The following is a 19,251-nucleotide window of genomic DNA, read 5'->3' as shown; positions in this document are numbered from 1 at the left end:
TCCTTCTCGGCTCCTGAGCTGCCTCACCGGTATCACAGTGTACAGTTCTGTAGCTGTAACAGCATCGCATGTCCTTGAGACATCCTATATCCTTGGCCATTCTGATCATAATGTGGGCACACAGTACAGGAGATTGATCAATACTGTGATGTATTGCTTCCATTTGATCACATGGTATTTCCTCTGTCGCACAGTATATCATGAAGCTCTTCCAGAATACTGCTGACAGGGACAATGTTAACAGTCATTTTCTTTTTTTTTCTTTTTTGTTTCTAGGGGAAAAAGGGATCACTCACACTTGCTTGCATACGCTTGTCTTCAAGACTCAGTCCATGAAACAACCTAAAAGCAGCAACATATCAGTCACATATTCAGAGTTTTGTGTATGTTTAACATGCTGCAAATGCTTCGCATACTGTCAACAATGTATGTGACAAGGATTGTGATGTTTACTCGTTCAGTCCATTCGGCATATAGAGATGTTGGATCTTTACGGAGATGACAGTCTGAGACGCAAGTCTCTTTCCGCTCAGTTTTGTAGCATCGCACAACGGAAACGTCGCTGAGTGTGAGGGTTCGCAAAACTCCCCTTTGTTCTAAGCAAGTCAAAATAAAAATTTAAAAAGCAAAAACAAAATCATATAACATGTATGCATTAACTGGGTTCGTCTATAAAAATAGATACTGTAGCTACTGTATAAAGAGCGGCCTCTCAGGCCCTTGAGGTTTTTTTTTTTGTGATGGAGGGATGAAGGCAGCAAATCAGCTGGTGACCCTCTGAAAGCAAAGGGTGGTGGTGGTGGTGGTGGTGGTGGTGGGGTTCCCGGCCGCAGCAGAGGTTACAGTCTGTCTCGTCATTAATGAATGGGGTTAATATCTGTGCGGTGGTTGGCCTGCCCGTGCACGCTGCTGCCCCCTACGGTTGTGGTGGAGGTGGTGATGGTGTTGTGCTGGATGACCTGCTGCTGGGAGCACGCCGGGGACGGACTTCCTGCCGGACTGCTCTCTGGACCTGAGGAGACAGCAGAGACGCGATTTAAGGAAAAGCGTTGAGTTTGTGTGAGTACCAATTTAAATATAAGTTTGAAAAGAGAACAAGAGGATAATGTGTCAAAATAAACACAGACCAAATTCCATTACTGTTAAAAATAACACAGTTTTATTAGCTTTAAGACATATATGCATACACATGACAAAGTCCAGTCACACCCGGCTTCTCATCTGTCATCCCAGAATAGGCCATAATGGATAACATGAACACGGAAAACTGAATCACTCAACTGCGTAAACATGGCTGATGTATTTTGGACACATAGAAGGTGACATCTGTACACAAGCTAGACTCATCGATGAAGCCGGTCCAGCCCAGTCTGGGAGTTGCTTTTCTCCTGTATAAAAGCTCCATTCAGCCAGGCGGGATGTGAGCCTTATTTTCCTGTGCAAAGCCACACAGGGAGGTGCCCCATCCCAATTACACCGAAATGTCACTCCAAACCGTATCGCAGGGTGGGACTCTGATGTCACGTGTGTCTGAGTTGAGGCACTGTCCAAAAATCAGTGCGATCCCGGGCAACCGTGACAGTTTGGATGCCAGTGCACACCCTGTGGCGTCTTTCTCACGTTGAGTCTGGGCAGCCGCTGTGTGCAAAGGTGCCGTCAGATGGAAAGATGTGTCCCAGGGATTCATAATCCCAACTCCCAGTCCAAGTCGGCTACCGGAGTGCAACGGCCAGACGTCAAAGGAGGAGCTCTGCAGTGAGCGTGGGAGCTGGATACCAGCCCAGTTTGGCGATGAGCTTTGGTCGTCACTTTGCGTCCATCAGACTCGTGTCTGGCGGGTTTATGCATTTCCGACACACAGGTGAAGGTGTCTCTTTGGTCAGATTCTCAAGTGCATGTGTGTCTGTGTTGAGTTACTCACTGAGGTAACCTTGGGACTCTTTCTGCATAGTGGTGATGGGGCAGTCCTTGTGTGTGAGGAGAAGCTGCTTTAGTTGAGTCACCTCATTCTTTAGCATGGTCACTTCATTCTGAAAAAGAGAAAAACCCACATGAAAAACTACTTCAAGTGATTTCAGCGAGTCCTTCTTCATATCTATTATAACTAACATGGACAATTTTCAAAGCTCGGGCCCCCCTGTGGGGCAACAAAGAGCTTTGTGGGGGTGCAGTTACACAACGCGGTTCAAGAACTCATCCTAACACACTTTGAAACTTAGCCTGTGTTGCATTTCATTTCACTCCAACATAATGTCATCATCTCTGTCACAGAAGATTTGTAGGAATTCTCTTGGATTTAGAAGCTCTGGGACTCATTAGTTCCGTGTGTACCTGAAGCTGCATGTTGGTCTGTGTGAGCTCCTCCGCTTTCTTCTCTAACGACATCACCCACACTTTCCTCTTCTGCCTGCATCTCGTCGCAGCCGCTCGGTTTCGCTCCAGGAACTTCCGCCGGCGCTCGTCTGGGTCCTCGTCCACCACTCGCCTGCGCCGCCCGCCGCTGGGAGGCGGAGACTGCATGGTCTGCGTGGGCTGCATCTGCTGGGTTGCAGGTGACATCTGAAACGCATGGAGCGAAGCGTCAGCAACAGTGCTGCTCTCCATCATCGTCATGCAAACTTTGATGTACTGTTGAGGAAAGCAGCTGGAAAACAATCCACAGTTCCAGTCACCTGGCTGCTGTCACCACTCCCACTTCTTCAAAAACCTTGTATCCGTAAATAGGCATCTATACCTTCTACCCCCTGCAGCTATCTCACGTCTGCTTGTTTCCCTGAAAAACAACATCTGGTTGCAGCACGTGTCTGTGAACTGGCCGTTAGGACTGAATGAGTGAGTGACTGGGCTGATTCACTAGCCTGCCCACCTTGTTAAAGAGGTGTCAGGAGGCAGTTTTCCGACGCCCACTTCCACTCAGACGAAACACCGCCAGACACAGTCAAAAGGCCCACTTCTATGCACTGACAGATCTTGACATATACTTGGCAAGGTCAAGTGTTTTCAGCCTTTAGATCATTACCATTTTTATGTGAACTCTGGAAAATACAAGTTGCTTTAATGGCCGCTGTGCATACATCACGTGTTGTTTTAATGCCTTAATGGTACATTTGGAACATGCAGTGAATTGCATTTCTTGATGTCGAACTGTCCTTCAAGAAAAAAAAAAAAAATGCCTGGCATTGCAAAGAGGCGTTTGACAATGCAAGGACAAAGTGTTCCGCATAACATTAGTCGTAATGCTGCGAGCAATACTTTCAATTAAAATCAAACCAAATGTATTCACAGCTAAGATGTTCCAAGACTATCGGCCAAGTCACCACCAGGTCCAGAATTTATAAAACCTCGTCTGTACCTGGACCGCGCCATGTCCACATAATTGCAACTTCGCATTGCAGGAGGGCGTGGGGCAAAGTTTCCAAAAGACAGCCACGAGCATCTTCCATAATTGCCACGTTATGACCTCTTTATGACCCCTTCTCTCTATGGCACACATCCAAAGCTGACCTGTAGCCGACCAACCGCAAAGAAAAACATACCTTTGAGGCGCATGCCAGGAAACTACTTGGCATTATGACGACAGCCAGGGAAAATGAGTTTACCCGTTGACTTACTGTGAATTGTAAGCATAATTTAAGCGATGCTTCTATACTAAACCACTAATTGCTGACTTCAAAACTACTCAAAGGTCCTACTAAAGCGCTGCCTTATTTTCGTCATGGTACAAACAAAGAGACATTTTAATGTACAGTGTACTTAATGTGTTATTGAATTTGTGGCTTCGGACTGTCTAAAAGCATCGGGTCTCATGGGGGGCGTGCGTTGTTTACCTGTGATGCGGAGTGCATCGGGGGGTGCGGCGAGGTCTGATGCGGATGCCCGGGATGGAGGTGGTGGTTGTGAGAGTTGTGATGGTGATTGTGTCCCTGCGGGTGGTGGTGTCCTCCGCCCTGGCCATGGCCCTGGTTGTGATGGTGGTGTCCGTGGTGCTGGTACGAGTGCTGGGGGGCCTGCAGGTGCTGGTGCGGATGCGAGTGCATGTGATGGTGGACGCCTTGCTCCTGCCGCGATGACATCATCTCCATCATGTGGCCCATGGAGTTCATGTTGCCGTTGGCGATGGCGCCGGGGTGGTGTGAAAGTGCGGCCTTCAACCTCTGAGGAAACAGGCGACAAAACTCAACATTCAGCATCATCCTCTGTCAGCGTTTCCTCTTTCTGTTTGTGCGTGCTCGCCGCTGTCGTGGCGGTGATTAGGAGTTACAGAGCAGATTCGTGAGCTGACTATGACATGAAAAATGACTCCATAAATCCACATGTCAGGCGAACAAATCAAAGCCACTTAGGCTGTCCTCTGTCTCTCCTTCAATCCTGTCACTCCTGCTCTTTACCTTTCATGACTGCCATCCCACCAGTCCTTTCTCTTCATATTCCTAATAGCCTCTCTGATTTCTAAGCATGCATGTGTGTGTCTGTGCATGTGTCTGGGTGTCTGGTGAAGAGAGGATCTTAAGGGGTCAGGTGTAAATCGCAGACGGCTCCCTCAGTGTTGACCTAGCAGCAGGTTTGTTTTTTTTAACTGTGTGGTCTACTTAGGACATGACTGTAACACCTCTTCAAGCAGTCTGGGAAGGAGACCAGAGAGAGGCTGTGTAAAGGTGCGCTTATGTTGCTTGTGTTGACTAAATGCGAGTCTCTTCGCAGGTCTGCTTTTCTGGGCGCGAGTTATAACGCAGCCTCGGGATCAGACACCGAGCACAAACCCAGACATAAACAAAAAGATGCATCACATATTTTCATTTCATCAACTTCTAATAGGCTTTGAGAGTTTCTAGACACGTACATTTTAAATTTACATAAATCTAAAATGTACGTGTTAATGTTACAAATCACTTAAAGCCTACTGAAGAAAGTATTTATCAAGAATGTATTTTCTTAATCACTTGTACAAAGAGTCAACCAGCAAAAAAAAAAAGAAAAATGAAACAAAAGACATTCATACCAGAGCTACTGTTGTGAATTCCACAAAGTTTTCTATTCTCTTTCCCAGTGTACTCTTTCCTCCTTCACTTCCCTTCCCCCTTCTCCCAGCTGCTGTCAGTAAGTCCACACTGGGTCCAAGGCTCCATATCTTTTAACAACCTTCACATTCATGATTCCCATAGGGAATGGCATCCAGCTGGTCTGGATCACAATGCTGGGACATGACCAGAGCAAAACATCGGCCCCGCACTCCTCTCTCTCACACACTGTCCGCGAGTGGAAAGCTTTTTACAAGCAGGGAGGAGGCACACTCAAATCAATCATTTTGGAAGATGGGGAAGTCAGAAAGGAGCAGAAAGTCTGCTGGGATACTAGACTGCTGGTTGTCTTCGCAGCTGTGCATGAAACTAGCAGAGTGAAATTATGACCTTGCTCAGCCAGTTTTGGTTGAGCTTTAGTTTCTGTTTGTCATACCAAGGAACGCCTGACATTCTGACACAGGTACATTTCCGTTGCTTTGTGGGTGCTATTTTGAAGCGGAATCTCATGGATGGTACATGTTAATACTATCTCAACACAATCTTAACCTTCCCCCTGCAGAGTGCCTTCACCACAACTTCTCTAGACTCTTCCTCTTTGTGACTAGGGGTTAAAATACCACAGGGTCTTCTACACTAACACACAGTGGGTGTCCTCAGGCCTGCAGCTGTCTGCAGCGTCGCAATCATTCACAGACTTACTGATGGCAATATGCAGCGAAGAAAAGCATCTGACTTCATAAGAAACCGTGTTACTATAATCTGTACAAGCCACAGTCTGCATACGCTTTGAGTTGTTGTTGCACAGGATAGCTGGCACCGTAAAAAAAACCATTGGATAAATCCCAATCAGATCAATGACATGCAACTAGAAGATTAAACAAGAATGCATTTTAAAAGCTTACAGATCAATCATAGTCACCAGCGTTGACAGGGGCATCCTCTGTGTATCACTGAACGAATTCTGAGTGTGACAGTGCTCACTAAACACCTTCCCTTCAGCCGTCAGCTTGTCAGTATGCACCACAGAGGTGGGGTCCGGCTCTCTTGTGAAAGAGGAAACCAATCAGGGTTTGACAAGCTCCTGCCACTCACATAGCAATCACCTGAATGAGCGGATGCCAGAGAAGTCTGCTGGCTGCATGTACGCCTTCATACTTTCTGTATTTGTTGCTTAAGAAAGGCAGCGCGCTCCTCTGGTTGTTCCCTGCAAGCCACGAGCCAGGGACGAAGGAGAAAGAAGGCAGAGAGAGGTGAATGAGGGCATTGAGAGAAGGAGACCAGAGGTGGGGAGAGATTAGATGAGTTCTAGTGTCTCTCTGCCACACACCATCAGCCCGGGACCGCAACTGCTCGTTTATCAGTGTCTTGGAGAGCTGTCCAGCTGGCAGCGCAGCGCTATCGGTTTGTTAATTGAATTAGCCTGCATCCAAAGAGGCCAGCCAGTGTCAAAGTACAGAGGCAGGTCAAAGAGCTGAGGGGGTTGCTCCACAAGGCGGAGAGGCGATGACTGTAAGCAGGTCAGAGACAGAGCTGAGAAGTAACCCCCCCCAAAAAAATGTGACAAAGATTCATTTTTATAAAGTTGATGGAAAACACTTTGTCTAGCCCATAAAACAAACCGATACGAAAATACAGCATCTAACACAACTGACACAACTCACAATTAGCAGTCATGAACACACTGAAACTCGGCCAAGGTCACACTATCAATGGAAGAGTCCAGGACTGCAAATTCATAACTTAATAGCATTTAAAAAAGAAAAAAAGAAAAAAAATGACTTTTTCCTTCTCTAGTTCTACGATGGCCTTTTAGAGTGTTTAGCCTGTTAATGCTTTGCGATTTTCAACATTTTAAAGCTGAACACACAAGAGCATGGAGAGTCTGAAAACAAAAGCCTGTAATTGATCAAGACATCACACATAAACAGTCGAGTTTAAAGAAGAAGCCAGGCCCGTAAAAGAGAAAAGCCTTACCGGGAGTGATAAGCCTAGTCCTGCAGCTATCTCTGTTTCTGCTTCTGCTCCATCTGGAGTGTGGACACAGACCTAGTTAAACCCAGCTCAGCCAAAACTTAAGTCTTTGTATCCAGAACCACAGTGACGCAACTAAGGGACGTTAGCAGAGTGATGATGAGCAGGCTGTGATTCGCAAACACCTTCATCAGCTCACTAATGATTCCTTAACTCATGGTTGTATTTCCCCAGACAGTGCTGAGCAAAAGAACTTAACCGCTATGTGTATTTAACTCTAATAACACACACATACGTATACATTTCTCCTGCAGAAACATGGCTGCCACAGAAAACAGTCATTAAATTGATGCAGGTGTTGGCCTGTGGCACTACAGAGCGCCCGCAGAGGGGATGGCACAGAGCCTATCCAGCAACTGTCTGCCTGTTGTTAGGAATTGGAAGAAAAAAAAAAAAACCAGTGTGGACATTAAGACCGAGGGGTCTCAGTGACACCGTAAATTCTGTTAAAAGCAGCACAAAAAACATGCCTTTCACACTACATTTCATGCATTCTGACAGTGCACAAAAAGTAGTGCCGTTATTGATTTTACTGTGTTAAAGCGCCTTTCCTGATTCAGCCATCTTTTGCCCAGAGGGGTGCTATCTTCTCTCAGACCTTTGCCCTCTGACCTCTCCACTCCCACTCCTTTTTTTCTTTTAGGTCCTCTCTCATTTATGTGGTTTCACAGATACAGGGTGATTGTCCATTAATGCTATTTATTAATGGTCGCTTCCTCTCTGACACAAGGTGCTTTGAGTGATGTCCCTGAGAGTGCTCCGGGCACATCCTGAGAACACACTCAGGTTTCTCTTCACCAGATGACTTCATATCTATTAACCCTGGGAGGAGAAAGCAAGAGCATGGAGCAGGTACAAAAGCAGGAGACCACGCCTGCCTAAGGATGGGTAAATCAAATTCAGTGAGGTCAGGGTGAGCACTTTTATTCCCCTTAAAAGTGGAGCAGTGTACTATCAGGGGACCTGTGGCCCGATGGCGCCTTGTTTCAAAACATATAACCAGCCTGTGGAGTCATAGTTTAACTGCAAAAAGATCAAAGTTTCAAATAGAGATCTTCCGCTCCCCATTAAGGAGTCCACAGAGAAACAATAAAGCTTCTGTCTGTCTTTGTCAGCTTTTTCCTCGCACAAAACTTGTTCAGCGACTGAGTGTTAAGCGCACGGCGTTCCAGTTCTATAATATATCGTAGCTGTAACTTTCCTGGCAGTGTGAGCTTTGGCTTTCTTAATTCACACTCTAAACCCGACATGGGTTCACCATCTGCAGTTAAAAGCCCGAGCTTGCCTCTGCTGCTGTGCCAAGCACTCAGAGGATCCTGTTCCATCCTCTTCAACCCCACCACCATCATTACCCACCAGTGCCTGCCTGCAAAACCCACTCCCTGTCCCCTAAACCTCCACTCCCCCATTAGCTCCATTTTATTAGATTTCCCTCTCGCCCAGAGAGGCTGTAACATCCCCCTTCACTCTCGCTCTCGCTCTCTCTCTCTCTCACGCACACACACACACACACACACACACACACACACACACACACACACACACACACACACACACACACACACACACACACACACACACACACACACACACACACACACACACACACACACACACACACACACTCCCTCTCTTGTGCACACACCTCTTCCCTGTTCCTCCACCCCCTCGCCCTTTGCTTGCCAAGAGCTGGGGACTGTTAAACTGATTTCCTCGGGGAATGGTGAAGCAGACAGTCTGATGGGAGCGCTAGGCTGTAATGTCGCCCCCTCTCTCTCCTCCCTCAGGTTCTGGGCCAAGCCGATCAGAGCCGAGCTGAACAGAGCTCGCCTGTGGTTCCAGACGTAGACGGGGGAGATGGACATAGACTGGCTGTTCTGCCAGGGCCAGACGCTCCGGTGGTGCTCGGAGGAACCGCGGCGGTATGGGCGCAGCAAGACGCACGCCCACCGAGGAGTATGCTCCAAAGCATGCGCTCATACTCTTGGCAGCTTCTGCACCCTGTCAAGTTAATGGATAGGCTTCTGACTCCAGTCTGCATATCCCCACTGTTCCCTCACTTGTAAAGCCTGCTCAAGTGCTGCCTACATGGTTATCACTACACCCACTGTCACAATCCTGAATGCAGAGAATGCCCCAGAGTCAGTTTAAATGCAATAATGCACTCTGAAGTTTAGACATCAAAGTGACCATAACAACCCAACACATTGCTAAGATATTAAATCTAAATGTAAAAAGTTATGATTTAAATAGACATAATATCAAGATTTGCAATATCACATATTTAAAGCTTCCCTACCATTAACTGTTTACATGTAATCTGTTACAAGGGAATCCTTTAGTGCCATGTGACCTTAAATACTGTTTTTGTCCCACTGTGATCAAGTTAATTCTATAAGCATTCAGATTCAACTGCCAGATTGTTCAGATGCCCACAGGCATGAGATGCCTCAAGTGTTCCAACATGTCAAAACATCTAAGACTTCATTTCATCCTCAAATTCGTGAAAACAAAAAATTGCTCCAACCTGTGAGCATGAATCTGTTTTCAAGATGAGGCCGTCACCTCAAAGGGCCACATCAAATACACTTCATCAGCCTGACAATCAACAGGCGCTTTCTAATCACTCCTGCAGTGTTTCAGGGGTTATTTTTCCTTCTGAAGAGTTGTTTATTGGCTCCGGGAGGAAGGCTCATGGTGGCACGACTAGTCTGGCCCGTGTGGTGATGGCAGCTGGTTTACCCAAGCTTGGCTTCTGCTGAACTCCAGTCCCATTCACGGTCCCTGAACCATGACCAAATGGCCTACACACACACACACACACACACACACACACACACACACACACACACACACACACACACACACACACACACACACACACACACACACACACACACACACACTCCGTCAGCAGACTTAAATCCAAACAAAAACGTCCCAAAAAAAGAAGAAAAAAAACCCAGATGCAATACTCTGAAACAACTGTCACCTCCCTGTTCCTGTAACCAAGCACAACACGCATGCACGCACACACGCACACACCCACACATGACTACTTCGGTATATAAACACAAAATTCTATAATTTTTTTAAAAATTGGCAATAGAAATAGAAATTAAGTAGAATTCATATTTCCATCAACTCATGGTCTGACTGGTCTTATGGCCCCAAAATATCACCTAAGTTCACTGCCTGCTTGTTCTTTCTGGGATGAATCCAGATCATTTTAATAGAAGTACCAAGAATTAAACTTGGAGGCACAAAACTGATAAAAAGGACCATTTTTGAGTGTTGAGGAGCGCTGCCCTCCTTCTTTCCTTCAGTCGAACCAACACTCGCACATGGTTCATAATAATATACTTTTAATGAGGTTTACAAATAACTGTGTATATTTCAGAAGTTAAATGTGAGAGCAGTGTAAAATAAACTATAGGAAGAGTTCGAAAACAACATAATGCATTGTACAATCATCATATCATAAAAACTGATTAAACGCCTTTCAAGTACCGTGCAATATCCTAAAGGCTGTGCAGGATATTTATGTTGCAATATGTCCAATAAGGTTTGACATTGACAACATAAACACATTGACACATTGATCCACTGGCTAATAATAATAATCATACAGAATTTTTAAAGACATTTTTCAATGTAGTAATATGTGAAACAACTGCAGATTTTTAAAGCTCACAACTCTACACATCATAGACTCCTTTTTAAATATTTTGAGACATATAGTTTTGTCCACTTATGCTGTTTTGGCAGCTACTTTTTAAATACATAAATAAGACAAAATAGCACAATTTTGCATTTTGTTTTTGCATCTTGTTGCTTTGGAAAAGGAGTTGCAAATTAATATGATGATAATCCTAAATACTCATCATTTATGGTATGTTCAGTATATGATATGAATACCTTCAATGCCTATTAAATAAGTCTCATGCCTGCAGGAAAGAGACTTTTGAAGATATGTAAATATTGAAAAGCCTCTTTAAAATAAGATCTTTGGTAAAAATTTTACCAATTTTAAAAGTTTGTTTCCAAATTCAAATCAAATCCAAATCTTTCCACAAAAACTTTCCATGTCATTTCAAAAATAAGATAAAAAAAAAAAAAAAAAAAAAAAAAAGTTCAAAGCTTTTATCGTATTTGAATTTTTCGTCAACTGGTCTGCCTGTTATGAGAATTGTCTCAATATCGGTTCATCATGTGTTAAACTGCAGCCTTGACACCTGACCCTATCTCAGTGAGTCGTTTAGAGACTTTACTAACCACACATTTGCATGTCACTGATCTGAATCAAAAATCATGTGCATACTCGAACATTGTGGTTAGCTTTCAGCCCACTTTGGCTCCAGATGTGTTTTGACTCCAAGGACAATGAGTACCAAAGAGGGTGCCATTGCACTGACAAGGAGCTGTTTGCACACACACAATCAGGAGCACGCATACCAGCATATACAGTGGACGTACACATGTTGTGAAGCAGTCTGCACATTCAGCTGTGCTCTTAGCTCACCGTCCCTGCTCAATGACATCATGCCCTGACAATGCCACCATTCATGCAGATGTTGCTCACAAAACCTGGAGTTTAGACGCCTATTGTGCACGCTGCTCCTCCTCACAACAAGATGTGTAGCCAGAGGTGCTTCCCTACTACGGCGTGAGAGAATGAATGGGACACGTAATGGGGTTACCATGTAAGCTAATGGTTTAACTGCTGACAAATGACTTCATACTGAGCTAATCTCTCAATCAGTCACCAGGTAGTGGAGTAGAAAGCTGGCACATCTGTGGCGGCTTCACAACTTTCTCTTTACTGGCATTTGTGAATAAAATACACATGTAACTCTTTGTTACTTGTTCGCTGTTTTGAGGAAAAACTTGATCTTTGAGTTCTTGATTCGAACGCACGAAACTGCACTGAAACACGAGAGCAGGGGGGAGTTTGTGTAAAAGACACATAAAAAGCAACATTCGTGCAGCAGAAATACTTTGATTATTGGCCCTCCTGTGTGCAATGAAAAGTGTTTCTTTAAGAGACGCACCCCCCCACCCCCACCCCACTCTTTTCAAGTAAAAAGGAGCATATTTAGGGCATGCCAGGAATTATGTCATCCACCAACCCAGTGCCAGCTCCACAGCCGAGCGGCCCACAATGAAAGAACATATAGTATTGTTTACCTCATAAAAATCTCAGCACCTAGACTGATGCTTAGTGACAAATTTATTGTCCTTAGTAACAATGTAAACAATAGATAATTGGGAGATAACAAATAACACATTTTTGTGCACAAGCGCCCGACTGTTTCGAGGCCCTTCTGTCTGAAATTAGCAAGCAAGCAGGATGTGTGCAGAGCTTTAAAAAGAGGCAAAAAAAAAAAAACAATGCCAACATGCACCACTATGAGAAACGTTCTACTGACATGAGCTGAGTTATATGCTGTATTTGGCATTCGCTGATATTTGTTCTGCAGTAACCTTGATAATGATTTTCGAGGGATTTTCTTTTTGCAGATGAAAAATTCCAAGAAATACTTTTTGCCACACCAATAAAGATATGAGGAAATTTGAGCATAAGAGGAAGGCTTTAGAGGAAAATGCACTGCAGGTGTTTGTGGGTGTTGCATGCAGTTTGTGCATCTCCCAATACACTGTGCCTGTGTCTTATTGACCACTCGAGGACTGCACCATCACTGTGTTTGTATATGATTATGTGTCACTGCACATGGAGGATGACACGAAGCTCGAGCAGATTGTGTGTGAGCATGAGTCTGTGTGTGTACGTGTGTGTGTGTGTAGTTGTTTGCAAGGGCCTGTGGAGAGCTGGCTCGGAGCGGTGACGTAATGCTTTGGCCGGCTTGCTGTGGAACTTGGCCTCCTCTCTGCTGTGTTTCCTCCGCGCTACGAGGGTCAACTATCCCACAACCTCCAGCGCACAACACACACCATTCAATTCCCCAGACCACAACAGAGCAGAACTCAACCACACCCGTCACCGTGAGCACCCAGTCCTTTACAAGAGGAGGGAAAAAAACAAAAAACACTCAGACCAAAACTAATAACACATTCCACTCTCGGCAACACTCCCATACAACAAACCAGAGGCATTAAGGAAAAACATACATTCCAATTATTCCACCATCAGGCTCTGCTGTACCACTTAAACCATGGCACTTAAGGAGAAAATCAGGGGAACAAAGATGGGCACTGATGCAGATACAGTCTTTGGCCCAGAGAGCACAAACAGAGAGCTTAGAGCGAGATATGAGTCCCCAAGGGGCCACAGCAGTCCTTTGGCTCATTAACTATTTACACCAGAGACAGGCCTCCCTACTGCTCTGGCCCACCACAAAATCAATTAGGCTTCATTAGCCCGGGCTCTGGGCATGCTTTCTCTAACAGGGGAGGGATAATCCTGCTACCGATGCCCCCAGTTACCACCAAATATCAAACTCTCCCAAGCACGCTGGTATGGGTGTACTGAATGCACACATGGAGCAGGACAAAGGGAACTATGCCAAATTTTCAGGAAGGATTCTCACAGTTTCTCGCTTTCACTCATGACATCAATACGATCTCTCTCCTTTCAACTCCCAAGCTCATTCTGCCTGTCTATCTATTTCCTCGGTGTCTATCAAAGTCCCACTCAATCCCCTTGTCTGGACTCGCAATGTAAACGTGGAGCAGAAAGAGTGCATCCAGGTCCGTTCCACAGAGGTGTGGGGTTACAGTGCGGAGATTTCCCATTGGCGGAAAGTCAACATGGTTGGGGTAATGCGATTAGAGCCGGATTGAGAACGTCGCAGGGGACACATGGGCCTGATCATGGTCCAGTTATCCGATAGCAAGGCCGTATTTATCGACCTGGCCCAGGCGAGGATATTACAGACATTAGAGACCCCGTCAATGCTTATGAAACCCGTGCTGGAAGATCGCACCCGGATAACACAATTAGCCTCTCACTTTCTGTCCACAATCATGGAATTCCATCAGTTGCATTCAGACATCAGGGAGCAGAATCTCAATTGATCCCCATTTGGTTGCTGTGCCTCGTGTCTGAATGGCCAACTAACCAGAAAGTTGCATGGTTAAGGGGCCTGTAGCCATTTAGTGACTGCATATGTTTATGGGAGGCCTAACAGAGCATTTACAATTCAATTACACAGATAGGATGGGAGGGGGGGAAAGTAAGATGTGTCTGGATGACAGCCAGAGGAGAGATAAGCCTAATACACTAATATTGTGTTACCCCAGTGTGTTACCATAGGAACAGTTGAAGAGAGATTCAAAAGACTACAAAGACGATCAATCTTGGGAGAGCAGGAGGAAGAGGGAGAATTAAATGCCCTGGGACTGCTCCTGCTCTCCTCTATCAGAGCAATAACTCTTCTAATGACCTCTGCTACCTCCTCTCTCTCTCTCTCTCTCTCTCTCTCTCTCTCTCTCTCTCTCTCTCTCTCTCTCTCTCTCTCTCTCTCTCTCTCTCTCTCTCTCTCTCTCTCCCTCTCCCTCTCCCTCTCCCTCTCCCTCTCCCTCTCCCCCTCCCTCTCCCTCTCCCTCTCCCTCTCTATGTTACTGTCCAGTAAACTTAGCTATCTATGGGCCTTTCCAAACACAAAGAGCAGCCAGAGCTTTTCATTATGCTTTGTGATTCTTTTGATATCCAAGTCGTGATACACATACTTATTTATTTTGAAAACAAAGGTTGGCGGTTGCTACAGTATTAATCAATCCATATCACCTTGAGTGCAACTCTTCAGCCTTTTCTCCATTAATCAGAAGTGCGCCGTCAGTCGCCGGCATCAGTGTTGCAGCGTTGTAAGTACACAAAGTCACGAGCGGAGTGGAAGGTTTCCTTGTATGAAGCCTTTCCCCTGCCAGTCCTTCCTCAGTATTCCTTAAACTTTTTGGTTTTTCCTCCCTGCTTTGCTCAGCCTCATTCCCACCGCTATAACTGCCAGCTTTGTGAAGGATGAGGTCATTTGATTTTTTCCCCGCTGTGTTAAACTAGTGCTAACAAGTTGCAGGACCTACAGAACATGTTCTGTACATTAAGATATACATCAGGCAGTCGGTGGGCAGCCGAGCCACAACCACATAAAGGGCCCATTATTCCAGCCAGAGTCTCCAGTGTTGCACTGGCAGGTTCAGACACAGCTTTGATTACACACCAAATGATGAAATCCACACAGGCCTAAGAGTGCAGCGTTGCTGGCACGGGCCAGTGGAAAAGAAAGTTGCAACACTTTGAGCTTGTGCGTGTGCATTTGCGCATGTGTGCGCATGAATGTGTACGTATCCATGCAAGTGCTTGAATGTACTCACCAATTTGGCCTCTGAGTGCATGGAGGGAATGTGAGTAGAGGCGCATGAGCTGCTGTGGGCCGGGCTCTGCATGCCCATCATATTGGAGCCCATGGACATTTGTCTCTCCATCTGAGGATCACAGCAACGTGACAGTAAAGATTAAACACATTATTCCAACACTGCAATCACTTCTTCAAAAGTTAGTTAATGTGTGAGCCTCATCCTCGCACCCGGTCGGTTAAGGTTAAGAGAGCATGAGAGCCTGATTTCACATGACAGGCTGCCCTATGCAAGGCTCTGTGTGATGATAACTGGAGCTGACCCAAAACAGGAAGCCAGCATGAAGGGACTTAACACAGGAAGCCAGTGCAACGAGGGTGTGTGCATTTCTGATAATAGTGCAGTGAGCGCCTTTCAGACTAACACATCAGACCTCAGTCGGTGTAGCCGGAAGATGGAAAACTGAATGAAATGTGAAATAGTCGCGGATACATAATTTGAACCTGGTTTTTCATGCGTTAGGTGGTCGCTGCCTGAGTCTGACTGACCCTGGTCAGGGTGGTCATGTGTCACAGCTGAGACCTGAATGTGAGGAAATCAGCTGGATAAGCTGACAGGGGTGAGAGGTCACCTGCACCGGGCGATAATGTGAGTAGTGTTTGCTGTGCAGTGTATGCAGGAAAGAAGAAACCTTTGTTTGAGTGTCTCCATGCCTGTGTGTGCATGTGTGTGTGTGTGTGTGTGTGTGTGTGTGTGTGTGTGTGTGTGTGTGTGTGTGTGTGTGTGTGTGTGTGTGTGTGTGTGTGTGAGTGTGTGTGTGTGTGTGTGTGTGTGTGTGTGTGTCTGTGTGTGTGTGCACGTGTGAACTGCGTTGGCCTCCCAGCTGCTGAACTCTGGGTGGTGTAGTGGCCTCCATGGGGAATGGCCCCTCTCCAGCGCCCCCCTCTCTCTCTCTCTCTGACCCCCCTCCCTGGTCCACAGAGACTGAGGCCGAGAACCTGACACACAGCCTTAATTGCAGTAAGTGTGTTTTGTGTAAAAATATCACCCAAACCTGCACCCCTTTCCTGAACCGTCAATCTTCCCCAAAATCGCTTAGCTCTTAATTTAATAAACATGGGAGGGACTTTTTCCTCACCATAAACATAGGCTGTCTTGTGTTACAATGAGAACATATGTTAAATCATTACAAGCCTGATAGGAGGAGCCTTCTCTGCTCTTATCATTTCCAGCTAAGGGTCTTCTAAATCCCCTCAACTTAATCACGATACCGTTTATCGTCGAAACCCACAGGAAGCGTCATTCATTTCCACAGCAGACCACTTTGTTCAGATACCGTGGTAAGTCATTTTAATGGTGATAGGAAACATCCAGATCTGCGAGCCTACATAGTTTATACGCAGTTGGAAAGTAAAGCAGTCTGTCATCACATGAGTGAGTGATTTTGCCTCTCCATGTGTGAGTGCGCTCGTAAGTGAATGTGCTCTGTAATCCGTTGTTGTACTCACAGGCATCAGCACGGCGGAGGAGCCGGGCATGGTGGGGTCTGGCAGGGTTCCAGGCATGGAGGCTGGCAGAGGCTGTCTCTGTCTGTTTCGTAGGTGCAGTAGTGAGGACAGCGAGCCGGGGACAGGCCTGAGAGCGCACACAAACACACACACGTGCCAACAATTACATGTTTATTGCTTGTTTGGACAAATAACAGCATAAAACTAAACACCAGTGAGAAAAAAACTACAAAACGAGCATAAGAATGAACCTATTTATGAATATAAATAGGTTCTCGCTCTGATAATCTGAAAAAAAAAACCCAACAACAATACAGCATATTTAAAGGCAGATTAATGCTTTCACATTGTATTTAGACACAAAGGATTGTATTGCTGAACCTCATGAGGTAAGTGTGTGAAAAAAGGATTGATTAAGTGTATATCTTTAACAATACAGAAATGCTCAGGTTTTAATAAATAAAGATGATTTTTACCACTTTTATTTAAATTATGTTATGTTCAAATTATATACCAAAGCTCATTGCTTGACAGATTAGAAAACCATATTTTTGATGCATTATTTCATCTCATTACAAATTAGTTACAGAAGCGTCAGAATTATTAAGTGAAAATATTGTTGGTTCCTCAACATCAGTTGTTTTTGTACATTAGTGGTTAATCTATTTTCCCAAAGGATTTCCTTCAGATTTCAATCAAATCATGTTGATCATATATGTAGGTGGAGATTTTCTGGTATTTTCATTTGAAGCACCAAATTAAAAAGGTAAAAAGGTCCAGATTCGTTTTCAAAGGCCAAAACATTGGACTTCAGTAATCAAGCTCCACAGCCGAGCTGTTTTCAGCAGATATCAGAGACTATTTTCAGTTGCAGATGAGGCGTGTTGGTATTTACAGCAGTCGAGGGGTTCGACTACATTGCTCTGGTGTGTTTTTAAATAGATTTTCAATGAAAACTGTGGTCTATGACACAATGGAATGAGTTATAACAGGCTTAAGAGTAAAAAAAAAAAAAGAGAGAATGGCACCAAACTGAAAACTACCAACACTGTCACAAGCACTAATAATCAGACTGAAATGAGTTTAAAAGGAAAAAATGGCTTCAACACACCCAAACACGACTCAAACACTCAACTTAAAATCCAGTAGATGAAGCCAAAAAAGGAGTTTAGTTTCCTGGTAATCATTTTCTGTTGCAAGTAAAAGTGTATTATTATTATTTTTTTCACAATCACATACCAAATGTCCTTGTAGCACCGGAGGACAAGCTCAAACAAAACACTGAAATGAACTACTGTAAATCATCAACGTGTGTTGGTTAAATAAAACTCATCTTACATCATCACACAAATTGAGGAGAATTGCTAATCTGTCATTTCGAATCATCTAACCCAACTTGTTTTGTTTACATTTTCTTTAAACCTCGGCAGCCACAAACGCAGAACAGAGAGATGTGTGTGTGTGTGTGTGTGTGTGTGTGTGTGTGTGTGTGTGTGTGTGTGTGTGTGTGTGTGTGTGTGGTGTGTGTGTGTGTGTGTGTGTGTGTGTGTGTGTGTGTGTGTGTGTGTGTGTGTGTGTGTGTGAGAGTGTGTCTGCCACACTTCAAGAAGTCCAGGCATCTCTGAAGTTTTAGGATACACTCTACAAAACCATATGTTATGAAGTACTATGGATGACTAATGATACTGGCGATGAATGAATAATATTTGTCACAATAACCACATGAGATGTAGATGATGAGGATCACATTTAGAAACTGTTACAGCTTTTGGGAGCCCGGCGGGGAAAAATCTCCTCCAGTGACCGCAAAAACCATGTGGCCCAACAGGCCTATCCACACTCAGGGCCACTTCAATAAATCACATGTGGGTCCAGGAAAAGCTTAAACTATTGACAATACTCCTGTCCCAGTCACTAGCTTGGGGCCGTAGCCATCTAAGACCACTACATCTGCACACGGTGACATCATTTATACAACTGCCACCAAACCCCTGCTTGTAAGAACACCGATTGCCCTTCGCAGGGTGCAGCGACGCCCAAACCGTGACTATTGACTCCCTCCAGCCGGAGGTGCAGAGTACTGAACACTTGTACTCAAGTACAACGACTCTTACATTTCCTTTTCGTACTCAATAACAATGAAAAACATGGTTGACTGAAAACACTCAAAAACTATTCAACGTATTCATGACTTTTTAAAAATACGTTGTGAATCAGGCTTTTTTTTTTTAAGTAACATAAAATTATAAAAATATCTATGTTCAAAGTACATTGGTCAAACAAGCAATGAAGTGTATAGCCATGACACTATGGCTATTTGTTTTGGGACCAAAAGCAGATGTAAAGCAGGAATGTAAAATAATAACGTGATTGGCTAA

The 19,251-nt window shown here is 44.8% G+C and overlaps 1 protein-coding gene across 3 annotated transcripts in view; it reads right to left on the bottom strand.

Annotated features, from left to right (window-relative positions):
* Nucleotides 1-694: 694 nt before the first annotated feature.
* The window catches only part of creb5b (cAMP responsive element binding protein 5b), a 37,288-nt gene continuing 18,731 nt past the window's right edge, over nucleotides 695-19,251 (bottom strand). For 2 of the 3 annotated variants that reach the window (XM_080472507.1, XM_080472506.1), the window contains exons 6-11: nucleotides 16,874-17,000; nucleotides 15,384-15,494; nucleotides 3,828-4,154; nucleotides 2,332-2,559; nucleotides 1,922-2,030; nucleotides 695-1,012 (exon numbers count right to left, since the gene is read on the bottom strand). In XM_080472507.1, the coding sequence (XP_080328633.1) occupies nucleotides 858-1,012; nucleotides 1,922-2,030; nucleotides 2,332-2,559; nucleotides 3,828-4,154; nucleotides 15,384-15,494; nucleotides 16,874-17,000 (1,057 nt within the window). In that variant the 3' untranslated portion in view covers nucleotides 695-857. The remainder of the gene's footprint in view (nucleotides 1,013-1,921; nucleotides 2,031-2,331; nucleotides 2,560-3,827; nucleotides 4,155-15,383; nucleotides 15,495-16,873; nucleotides 17,001-19,251) is intronic. The other variant, XM_080472508.1, reaches the window with a different exon arrangement.

This window comes from Lipophrys pholis, assembly GCF_963383615.2.
Source record: "Lipophrys pholis genome assembly, chromosome: 9".
Classification (NCBI taxonomy): Eukaryota; Metazoa; Chordata; class Actinopteri; order Blenniiformes; family Blenniidae; genus Lipophrys; species Lipophrys pholis.
The sequence above is the reverse complement of the archived record's forward strand: the minus strand, read 5'-3'. Positions and strand labels throughout refer to the sequence as shown.